Source organism: Branchiostoma belcheri, unplaced genomic scaffold (assembly GCF_001625305.1).
Source record: "Branchiostoma belcheri isolate BF01 breed outbred unplaced genomic scaffold, Haploidv18h27 scaffold91, whole genome shotgun sequence".
Lineage (NCBI taxonomy): Eukaryota > Metazoa > Chordata > Leptocardii > Amphioxiformes > Branchiostomatidae > Branchiostoma > Branchiostoma belcheri.
This window is the reverse complement of record NW_017804587.1, coordinates 737,462-750,015: the sequence shown is the minus strand read 5'-3', so window position 1 is coordinate 750,015 and position 12,554 is coordinate 737,462. Positions and strand designations below refer to the sequence as shown.

Here is a 12,554-nt window from a genome sequence, read left to right as displayed (position 1 = left end):
AGCGAGTTTCCAAGCGTCGAAAAGTCAGGTAAATTGTCCGATTACACGAGGTGTTTACCAACTCTCGTACTATAGCGTTACCGGAATAAGATAGAATCTGTTGGGATTGACCCATTTCTGCTGAGTTTTGATCAGTTTGATCGAGACCGTCTACCGCCAGTGGAGTCTGACGTAACTTCGTATTTGGTAAACAACTTTGATACTGGACACTAGATTTTTTACCCCCGAGATTTTACATACAGGAACGGTTCAAAGCCTTTAAGAGTCTGGAAGCGTGCAACTACGTTGTATCAGGGTGTGTAGAGAGTGTCGGGGGGCAGTTGAGTGGTGACAAGTACGTCGTGACTCGTAGTAGGAAAAGTTAAAAGGTCACAAAGTTTGAGCCCCAGGGTGAACGTCTGGATAATCACAAGTCAGGGCATGCCGACGGAACCATCCTCAGTGCGCACTGCACAACAACAACAACAACGTTAACACTGCCGCGACTGTGTGGCAGGACAAGGTGAGTATTGCTCACACGTAGCTCACACGTTGCCAGCGTCCTGTTCCACATGGAAATTTATAACAAATTTACGGCAAATATATAAAAGTAACGCATTCCGCAATGATGTTCCAGTGCTGATTATTAAAGTGGTCAAAACAGCGTCAGACTCACTCAGAGTTTCAGCACGGGGAATCCAGTCTCCAACAGATTTACCGTGTTCATGGCTACCTACGTTGCACTTCCTCATAAATCATGCAAATGAGGCCCTGATTTGAATAAATTTTGTGTATTGTTTACATTCACTTAAGTTCCAAATGCGTCAAGTATGAACTGCCTGGCAGTTACCACTGTGTAATTATAGCAATTTCCAATTAATTATGCAAATTAGGTCTTCATTTACACAATCTACATTTCAGATGTTCCTCTCATTCCCAATTACATACTAGTAGTCATAAGTGTATTATGGAGTACAGCAGATTTATAGAAACTCATCATTTATTGAGCATACCAGATCCTGATTTGCATAATTATGATCTAATTATGTCAAGCATCACGTAAGCTGATGCATGACACAATTAGACAATCACTAAATGATTTTTAGTACGTACTAAAAAACATGACAATCCGTCAGACGGTTCTTGATTTATCCTCCTGCAAGGATCTTTAAACAAACTGCCCTGCAGTTTCAGAACAAGCTGTTAGGGGGCCATACCAATGCCACCTCTTCCCTAGCTCAAGAGCAATTCGTGATCCTACCATGTCTAGACCATAAGATATCAAAACCGAAAGTTCTGCTGCAGTACCTAGGAAAGCCACAAGGGGGCCCAAAATCTAATTATTTCTAGGTCTTAAGTCCTACCCACCTACCAAGTTTCATGACAATACATCCAAAGCTTCTTGAGTTATTGTCGGTGCTAAATCACATACACACACGCACATATACACACACACATACACGTATAATACAAACACAACACACACACACACACACATACATACACACAAACGCTATGGGAAACATAACCTTCTTGGCGAAGGTAAAAAGTGGAAAAGGATTTTAACTTATCTTGGACTAAAAGTAAAGGAAAAACACCATGATTTCATACAAATAATAAAATCTTTACTTTTGAGTGCACTTTACAATATCTTACACATTACAAGACATACCTGTAGGTAACATAACAACAAATTTCATGATTTTTAGATAGTTACTGTGAATACTATGACTGCCAACATAAAAGCTTAAAACTTAAATCAATATACATTTTTCCATTTAAAAAAATCTGATAAACCTAATAAAGTCCACATGTGAGTCACAACAGTACTGATACAACATTGAGAAGTCAGTACAACTTTTGGCCCTCCTAAAAGTAGCAACATTATACTGTGTACCTGCCTAACAACATGTACAATTGTGATGTCTTTATACAAGTATCTACAGTATCACATTGATTTTACATGCTTTTTAACAACTTTTCTGGTAGGAAAACCTTCGTTAAATTAGTTCTAACACATATTGCTGCTCATATCTGTATCTTTTATCTACTACAAACAGTTTTATTGCAACTAAAACACTGATGGTCCCACAGGCAACATGTGTAAAATGACAACACAACATGTAAAGAAACACATTTGTACATGTATTACACATTTGTAAGGGTTACCCATAATAGAGCATGATGGGATAGATCTGCTTCTGACAGTCACAGCAAGCATCCCAGCATGCTTTGCAGATTACATTGGTTGCTGAGAAGCTGAAAACATTGACAAGATGTCCTACCGTATGAGGGAAATGTACATTTGAGAAATGTCACACTCAATGTGAAGACTGCTAACACTACTGTCTAGCCTCAAGTTTTACACATTGACTGACATGATGTTAGTTTGGCTTTGCCTACTGTTAGGCATCTATACAATTCTGAGTGTCTAAAATAACATTTTTACATGATAGTGAGTCATTCCAGAAAGTAGCTGAAGCAATGGTGCATATGGCACATTTGCAAAAGTATTTTCCATTGCAACTGGCACTCCATACAACATGATCATTGCACTGTGTCTAATTTTCCACAGATTCTCCTATGGCAGTCACAAAACTGAAATGCTCTGCAGACAGCGTACAACAAATACTACCCATACCTACAGTTGTATAGACACTCATACAACTGACTCTACTTTTACAGCTGTATACATTATAGCTGAGATTAGACATCTAAAAGTTTCTGTTGAAATAAAAATGACGATGTGAAAAGGTCTTACAGATGTGATTCAAACATATTTACACAAAGTAATATTATAATTAAAGTTTTATGCTTTAGTTGGGATTGAGACAGCTGCATTCACAATGCTGAATGGCAAAAAACATGCTAAAGGCAGTATCATTTTTTATATAAAAGAGTAATAAAAAATAGCCTAAAACATATCAATATTTCGCCTGTATGTTCTTCTGACCATTTTCAGTTTTCAAAATTCTCATGCTCTTGAACAGTAGACAGGCATAACTATTAGGCATCTAGTGGAAGCACAAGGGCACATTGGGTACTCTCCAAGCACAAGCAAAGGTTTTAGGGAAGATTGTTACCGTTTTCTGACAGCCAGCCTAATTAAGCCTATTAGCCATTATCTTGCCTATTGGATACAGGCTGCATTGGCTACCAAAACATCTGCGTGGAGATTAAACATTGGGGGCTTCTCCATATTGTACATAGATAATGATTCTCCCAACAATATTCACACATTTAGAAGCTCAGCACATGTAGTGCCCCCTATCTTACACTTCATCCACTGCTACTGCACATCTGTCAATCTTTGCTGTTTCTTGACGATTATTCTGAAGTTTGAAAATATTGCTTCATCCCCTTCCCATTCCTAACTACACCATACTGTAGTCCATGGAGAAACCCGTCAATCGCTTGTTGCAGCTGTCAATCATTTCCTGCACCTGTCAATCATCCCCTTGAAGTGTCAATCATCTGTCCCTCCCACAGTCCTCATGTGATGATGTCAGCGTCGTCTGAGTTTGGTCTGAAGGGTCTGACTGACATGGGCTCTTCTAAATCCTCTGCTAGAGACCACTTTGCCACTCCTGGAAGAAAATCATGACAGGACTTACTTACTCACTTATCGGTAGTCAATTTCCGAGAAACAAAACAGGTACTACAATGTAATCATTTGTATTACAGCCTATAGGTTGAGACTAAATTCAATTACAAAACTGGAACTGATTTTTTAATATTTCAGCTTGTAGGTTTTACTGTTTACATTTTGTTGCCATATTTTCCATAACAGTGCAGCATGGAGTATTTTTGTTTCTTCTTGTACATTGTGTTTTTTTTTGTGAACAGCCAATTGACCTAACCTGTTCATTGGATGGACAAGGTAGAGTTAATTGCTTTGTAATAACAACGATAATGACAACAATTGCCACCTCGTTCTCACCTTCATTACTGGGTTCCGTCAGCGGCTCCAGTGCTGGCTTTCTGCTTGCCCGGCTTCCCAGCATCCTCTCTCCCGGGGGCCCGATGGGTGGCAGGATGGCGCGCGCCCCGCGGGGTGATGGGAAGGGCGTGTCGTTCTGCTCCAGCTCCTCCTGATCACCGGGGGCAACCCGGTTGTTCTTCTTCATCTTCCTCTTCTTCTTCTTTTTCTTCTCCTTTCTCTCTTCTGTAGGGTTGGGAGAGGTACATTTAGACTGTTAGAACAGCTGATAGGAATAAAGTAATACATCTTTACCATAACATTTATAAATTCATAAAATCAATCCTCCAGATTGGTAATGTGGTTTGACCTTGGAAAAAACAACACCCTGATATGATGAAGTTGGTTATGAAGTAAATTTTTGAGCTCCTCTTCTATTCAATGAGTCAGTCTTCTATTAACAGTTTCAACAGATTGATGGTAACTGTTTGGTGTCCAGCTTCATTTTCATGTCTCTAAAAAACAAGTTGAATTCTGTTCTCCTCTATCAGTAAATGCTGGAGCGGCTTCGTACCTCTACTCTCCTCCGTTTTCTGCTGCATGAGGTCAGAGTTCGAGGGCGTGATCTCGATGCCTTCGTCTTCGTCGTCTTTCCGTGAGGACTGCTGCGGCGAGGCGTCGGAGTGAGACGAGGAGTGGTTGTTGCTTGTTGACGTCGTCGTGTCTTCCTCTGACCTCTCCTTACCCTCTAATCTCTCCAGCTGCTCGTTATCTGGGTCTTAAAGGAAGAAGGTTGAACACGTAAGACGTGTGTAGACAAACTAAGCTACTAATTGACTGAGTGATTAACACAAGATTTTATACAAGTACAATCGCTAAAAAGCCTTTACAAAGCTTGATTGTTTGCTGAAGAATTTTCTCTCAAATGTCCGAGAAACAATGCTTAAGTTGTATGTCACATAAAAAGAGACCTCACCTTTCGCCTTCTTTTTCTTCTTCTTCTTTTTCTTCTTCTCTTCGTTTTCCTCCATTTCTGCTGCTTCTCTTAACTTTCTCTCCTTCTTTTCTTGGTCCCTCTTTGCAAGATCCGCCTGTAAATAAAAACACAAAATGTTTATATTACATGGAACGATCATGTACATATTTTTTTTTCTAACATCCTATAAACTGTTAAAATGTTAGTCTAACAACAGTTGTGAGGGATTCTGAGTTTCAATATTTGGAGTGACTTGTACCATGACAAGGTAAACAGGCTCCATATACTCACCCTTACTCTGTCCATGGGTTTGAAAGGGTTTCCTTCAAAATCTGCTTCTTCTTCATCATCGCTCTTCTCAATAGTTCTGCCTTCTCTCCTGGCCTCTTCCTCTTCTTTTCTTCTCCTAGGATGAAAAGACAAAATTTAACAAAGTTGTTGAGATTTTATCACAAATGTTCATGTACATATTCATGTCAGATAACAAGTAATAGTAATAACAGTTGACTGGTTTACCAAAAATCTTTTACCACAAATCTAGTGAAATTTCCTACCTCTCTTCTCTGGCTCTTGCCACTCTTTCTCTTCTTTCTTTCTTCTCCTTTTCGTCTTTCTCCTTCTGTTCCTCCAGGTCCTTCTCTATCCTGACACTGAGGTGTGAGAAGTCTTTCCCGATCTGGTCCAGCAGCCAGCGGAAACCTGTGCTGATGTTTGGGTCCACCTTCTTACCAAACCCTGCTGCTGTGGAGCTCAGCTCCTGAAAATATCAGAAGAAATATTCTCAACTTTCTTCCACATCTTTCCTGGTGTAGATTAGTGCTTAATCTTTGAGCTGGCCAAATCAAGTAGACATTACAAGACTTGTCCCTACAGTATTTGGGCAGTCCTTTGTGCATATCTAACACATGTTCAACTGAAGTGAGTCACTCCCTCAGAAGCTTTAAAAAAGTAATCTTGAAGCAGAATGTTGGGTTGTCAAGTAGCCTGTTGGATACTGCCTTGGCTATAGGATACTGTCTAGGCTAACAAAAGATCTGCTTAGAGAATATAAATCAGCATAACATTGGAAGTGTGATCTAGTATTTAACATACAATTTAATATAAATGACACTTGTGATGATGATAGGGTACTTACAATTTTACATGGACATCTGTACTTGTTGACCATCTGTTCCAGGTACAGAACACTGCACACATCATTCTCATCTGCTGCTCCCTCTACGTCCTGTTTGTTAGCCAGGCTGCAGGGAGGGGAGGAACAAACCAAGTTACACAACATATCCGGCTTCTTGTGTGTAAGTATTAAAATGGTAGTCATCTGCAATATGTGTTCTAGAATGTACGTTGTTTTTCTAGTATATGTAATGTAGAAATACAAACAAGCATCAAGAAAAAAATAAAGAAAACCAAAATAAAATGGCAATCAAAGATTAAGAATGTTGTTGATTTTATGCTGTAGACTGGCCCCCTTGAAAAACAACTTGGCAGAGTTGAATGGAGCCAACTACGTACCTGTTTTGAAAATTCAAGAAATGAATACCAAAGAAATTCTTCTTTATTAACAAATGCTGCTTATAACCTCTAATTCTAAACCATTAAGTACCGCATAAATGTACACATGAGTACAACAACTTACACCAGCACTGGTTTTCCTGAAATTCGCGGGTCCCCCAGGAAATCCTCCAACATCGTCCGGGCCTCGTCAAACCGGTCTCTGTCGCTGGCGTCCACCACGAACACTGATCCGTGCGCCTCGGCGTAGTAACGCGGCCAGATCCCACGGATGTTCTTCCCACCCCCCAAATCCAGGGTGGTGATGTCATAACGTCCTATTTTAAACTCCTGGGAGGAAAATCCAACAGTTGCTGCAACCCCCTCCGGGTTTTCTGTAAAAGCAAAACATGAAATTTACTGAGTGGACAACAGACATGTACTGACACCATTGGCCTATTTGTGACTTTTTGTCATGTAATAATATTGAGTTGTTTTGCCTGCTTGAAATCCTTCTTATTTCAAAATATATGTTAAGTTCTAGATGTGGAATTTGCAACAAAAGTGCAAGCTGGAGACTACTACAATGTAATAACACACTTACCTCCACTAACTACTTTGATGGTGGACGTCTTGCCAGCATTATCTAGTCCTACTGTCAGAAGTGTTACAGATCTGGAACAGGTGGGACCAAAGACAATTATTGGTTAGTTCAACATCAGAAAAGCTATGGTCTTTTAAATCTAATTTACTTGCTGACATCACAGCTTTCAAACCTACATTGTTGCTAAGACTAGGAGAGGTTTGCAGTCTTGGGTATCATCCCAGCTTCTACCTCGATGATCCCAGTAACAGAAGAATCTGTCATCAGCATCCCTTTTGCTTTCATTTCCATACGAAATTGACAACTATTAAATGAAGAATCAGTCCTTGATTGAGTATTTCTTGCATATTGTAAGAATTACATAATCATTTGGTGTCTTACAAAGAAATGGATTTCTGCCTAGAGCTTTTGCAAATGTAGTTTTCTAGCCAATCAGTGAGTGTCATCAACTAAGATTTTCTCATTTCGTGACCGGTAAAATCTGGTACAGTTGCTGGGATACCAGCTGGTGCACAGAGACATGTGGGTCAAATGATGGCTGGTTTCTGATCAATATTGGGGAGGCAACAACAGTGGCTCCTATCTTACTACTACATGTAGTATATCATACCTGTTTTATGATAAAATTTGCAAGCTGTTAACTTCAAGCATCTCAGTTTATAAAGGGATAAGTTTGATAATGCTTCTACGACAAGCTGTTCCGGAACATGGTTTCTGTGGATTTTTAGCATTGGGCACTGTAGAAATGATCATAGTGACATGCAACAATGAAGGTACCATAACTACAGTTTTAATTTAAAGGATGCATTTGTTATGTTAATGTTATGCAGTGAGTTTGCATATTTGTGTGTGTAGACCCATGGACTAAGTGAGCACTCACTCCACACTTAGACTCACTTAAGTCACAATCAAGTGTGCACTTAGATTGTTGTGTTATCCAATATACAGGTATGCAGTTGTTTTTTTCCCACCGAAAATTGGATTATTCTCCTAGACACCAGCTGAACACATTAACCTCCATTAACGTTCTAACTAAGCTTGATTAAATTATGGACCTACAGAAGAATCCATTAGTGAAGGCTTAGGCTACACCGACTTAATTTTATGGATGACATCCGCGCGCGCATTGATTTTCGTCTGTTCTAAAAAAAAAAAAAGATCACGTCATCAGAGGCTCTGGCCTGAATAGTCCATGGTAGCTTGCTATATAGCGACAGTACGTAGCCGGTGGTAACTCTGGAGGATGGCACCCACGCTACCAAAGCTCCACGACTCAAGACCTCAGTACATACGTACGTGTATAGTGTCGATTCATAAATCCGCAAAAAGCCAGCATGTGCCGGCTTGTCGTATATGTCGCTATGTTCTGCCGCATTTCAGCCGCAAATGCACAATACCAGCTTTGCCTTTGTATTCCTGTGGTTTAGTAGCATTTTTATTTTTGGCCGGATTTTTATTTTATTCGCCCGCGCGCACTAGTTTGTGGGTCTTCAGAGGATGTCATCCATAAAATTAAGTCGGTGTGGCCTTACCGACAACTTAAGGTTGTCAACAAGCAACTTTATTGTCCGAATATGTGTTTTTTTTTTTTTGTGACATCACTTATTTGCATGTTCTACAACAATTTTGAAATTTGGACTAGAAGTAGAAATTGAATAAAATCTTTGACCAAAGATAGTTCCAACTATATGTATTAAAAAACCGGAAATTGCATCAAAAGTGTCTACGTATTTGTATTTATGTTAAACAATGTAACGTTATTTATGACTGTATCATAAACCAAAAAACACCTGTCCAGGGATCTCCCCAGAAATTTAGGACAGAATGGAGGAGGGTGCGAAATATCGGTAAATTTGACCAAAGAACCCTGGAAAAGGGTGTAAAAACACTAGTTTTGAAAATTAACAGGGTGGAGCTGAGATAAGGACTGGGTGGAGGAGCTCCACTGCTCCATTGTTTAGGGAGGTCCCTGCCTGTCTGAAAAATATCATAATTTCAAGATGTGCGAATTTTGGGGGAATGATAAACCATGAACTTATGTATCACACCAATTTACGATCGTTTTTGTGAAAACTATACAATTATTTTTTTCAAAACTATACCGTTATTTGAGTACCAAATAAGCGTTACATCGTGTAATTTCAACAGAATCGATCATTATCTTGGATGTTAGATACGTCAAGTTCTCATAATCATGGTAGATTTACCTAAAACTAACTGTGAAATTAGAGCCATACTGGCAAATTCCGAACACTAAACATGTTCTGCGCATAACTGTGAGGTCATATTATACAAAATTGTTGATATTTGCGAGAAATCGCCGGTGTTTTCTTACCTTCTCTCTTCCTTGCTCAACAACCCAGATAGACAGCCGCCCATCATGCTTAACATCGGCTGGGTTTCGGCGAGTTTTTTTGTCAAGTTCAACACTCGATGAGCGCTTTTACCAGATTTTTCTCAATCTAAGTATTTAAGAACAGCTTCGGCGATAGTCTGGTAGTGTCACACGGGCTTGGATTCCTCAGAAACGGGAAAAAAATTACGAAATCCAGAGGAATTCCGTGGCACTGCCTCGAAACGCCGCCATGTTTCTCATTGTTATGACGGCTCATTTGCATATCGCGGGGTAACGTGACCAGGGTGGTGCCCCGGGCAACCGCGTAAACAACCTTTGTTTTGGCCGGATTTTCCGAATAAATGACGGTATTTAGCGCTTTTATCCGGGTTTTCATTCCAGTATAAGTAAATAAATTCCTTCAGTTGCATTATTGGGTCATAAAAACGAAATTTAAGGCTCGGTTTTCGAAGATCAAAGGTCAAATTACCAAATATGGCATATCCAGGTAATAACTATGTTTTGCCACCCTTCCCATGATTACACAGTACGGTGGCCGAGTGGTTAAGGCGTTGGACTTAAGTTCCAATGGACGTATGTCCGCCTGGGTTCGAACCCCAGCCGTACTAACATAATATTTTTCATTTTCCACCTTTTTACTACATTTTGCGTACCACCAATAGAACCGCAGGTGTTAGAACTGTCATGAAATCTCTAAAATGTGTAACATTTTGGTTGCATCATTTTTTTCCTGGTAGAACAATGCGATTGTGTTCCCCACGTACCCCCAAGTGCAGGTAGATTTGGAGCCTTTTGTGCAAGTATTTCTGATGTCTACCTGCACGCTGAACTGTGATCACGTAAAGGGTAACAAAGCAAGTGTTTTGGATACCGGCTACAGAAGCCCGGGGCGTCAGCAAGGCCGTCTGCCAAACAATTCCTCCGCCATTTCAATGGCAGACGCGAAAGACAATTATAGTAAATTTTTACGTTTCTACCCGTGATCCACGTGTATCGCTTTATAAATTTCCTTCTTTCCGGTATGTTCTGTTGTCTACGTTGAAGTTTTGCACTTTTATAGTATGAAAACGGCATAACTGAAGGGACATTCCGTGGGAATATATGACAACCCCGAAGAATTGGCTTAAATGTACCTATGGGCTTTCGTACTAGTATATGTAGGTACCTACTACGTATTACGTGCACCAATTAATTACTATTAATTGGTCCCTACCGAAAATCCAACCTTTTACTGACTGCAGTCACGTACCTGTTAAGTAGAATACAGGGTTGTCTGGACCAATTTATGCATTTATGCAAATTTATGCAAATTTATGCAAATTTATTCATATATCCAAATTTACACAGGTGTGCGGAAAAATGGTAATTTATGTAAATTTATGCAAAATTTGGTAATTTATGCAAATTTATGCATTTTTTTAATTTTAAAGACTACGTTGATTTATTAATAACTGAAATATTTATGTACAATTATGAATTAATTTATGTATATTTTAATATGATTTATTATGAGGGTGTCATGACGTCAATGGAGGAGGTCAGATAAAGGTCAGCGTGCACTTTTGAACCCGGTAACCTGGGAAATCTGTTGTCAAGGCAACGATTTTTGAAGGATGATACCACGCCTACCGATATTGTTACTTTGACAGTAATCTATTCAACATGACAGCGGGACCGTCGGGATTGCATCATGAAGTGGGGGCGTGGTTAAAGTTAACGTCTGTAGTAGATGATTGGCCGCATGGCAAGAGATGGTGACTTATTCTGCGGATCCGGAGTAGTCGATTGGTCTGCATGTGAAGTAGGTGACGTACTTCATGGCGATTGGTGGAAGCTCTGTGGGTGTTGGTCAGAGAATTGTATAAAGTGGCAACAGAAACCGGCGTACTTGCGGAGACAAACCTGCGTTCAAGTCCAAGTCTGTCGACAGCGAGCGAAGATCGAATATGTATGGGTATGCGTGTGTATGTACATATAGTACATTTATCGATATACATATATCGATATAATCGTGTTGCTCCAGAGTAAAATATTACTCCGGAGTAAGTATTTTTGGAGTAAGGTATTACTCCGGAGTAACTATTACTCCGTTTTGGAGTAAAATTTTTACTCCGGAGTAAGTTCTTTTGTAGCAAGTAAGTATATTTGCCATGGTTGTCCGTATCGTGTATCCTCACATGCATGATGTGTAGATATATCGTATATGCATATACATAACCGTCGGAGTGTGTGCGCGCGCGCTCGCGTGTGTGTGTGTGCATCTATATATACATATACATATACATATATCGATATAAACGTGTTGCTCCGGAGTACAATATTACTCTGGAGTAAGTATTTTTGGAGTAAGATATTACTCCGGAGTAACTATTCCTCCGTTTTGGAGTACAAATTTTACTCCGGAGTAAGTTCTTTTGTAGCAAGTAAGTATATTTGCCATGGTTGTCCGTACCGTGTATCCTCACATGCATGATGTGTAGATATATCGTATATGCATATACATAATCGTCGGAGTGTGTGCGCGCGCGCCCGCGTGTGTGTGTGTGTGTGCATCTATATACATATACATATACATATATCGATATAAACGTGTTGCTCCGGAGTACAATATTACTCCGGAGTAAGTATTTTTGGAGTAAGATATTACTCCGGAGTAACTATTCCTCCGTTTTGGAGTACAAATTTTACTCCGGAGTAAGTTTATTTGTAGCAAGTAAGTATATTTGTCATGGTTGTCCGTATCGTGTATCCTCACGTGCATGATGTGTAGATATATCGTATATGCATATGCATATACATAACCGTCGGTGTAAATGATTACTCCGGAGTAAGTGAACTAGTAGTTCATATCTATGTCACGTATGTGTGTGTCTCATGCGTGCATACATCGACACAACGACGCAAAAGGCAGTAGGGTTCGTCACACTTTATTGATCACTTACAGGTCAAGACTGTTCGAAAAAGCTTGCAAGATAGGGTACGTCTTGTCATGTAGGTATCGCTGTTACATTAGGAATAGTCGTCCTATAGGCAGAAGGACTATGCTGTATTATTTCAGAACGAGGTAGCCGATTTTTTCATCAGTGTCTGTTCTGGGACCCAGTCCTTGCTGTACTCGATGTTATAACCGTAACGAGGCAAGGCAGCAAACTCTACGAGATAAATCCTTTTGCCAGAGCGTTTTGTCTCTTTGATCACGCGTTGAGGGACATCGCCTGGTTCTTGAGTG

The 12,554-nt window shown here is 39.9% G+C and overlaps 1 protein-coding gene and 1 non-coding gene across 2 annotated transcripts; one reads left to right on the top strand and one right to left on the bottom strand.

Annotated features, from left to right (window-relative positions):
• Window positions 1-2,900: 2,900 nt before the first annotated feature.
• On the bottom strand, window positions 2,901-9,604 carry LOC109488055 (ADP-ribosylation factor-like protein 13B). The gene is made up of 10 exons (XM_019792204.1): window positions 9,305-9,604; window positions 6,970-7,040; window positions 6,511-6,760; window positions 6,010-6,115; window positions 5,429-5,631; window positions 5,166-5,280; window positions 4,875-4,989; window positions 4,473-4,676; window positions 3,920-4,144; window positions 2,901-3,566 (listed from the first exon to the last, which is right to left on the bottom strand). The coding sequence occupies exons 1-10, from the start codon at window positions 9,358-9,360 to the stop codon at window positions 3,472-3,474; spliced, it is 1,440 nt and encodes a 479-aa protein (XP_019647763.1). The 5' UTR covers window positions 9,361-9,604; the 3' UTR covers window positions 2,901-3,471.
• Window positions 9,605-9,850: 246 nt separating this feature from the next.
• On the top strand, window positions 9,851-9,933 carry Trnal-uaa. The gene has a single exon. It is a non-coding gene; the product is annotated as a tRNA-Leu (tRNA).
• The last annotated feature ends 2,621 nt before the right edge of the window (window positions 9,934-12,554 follow it).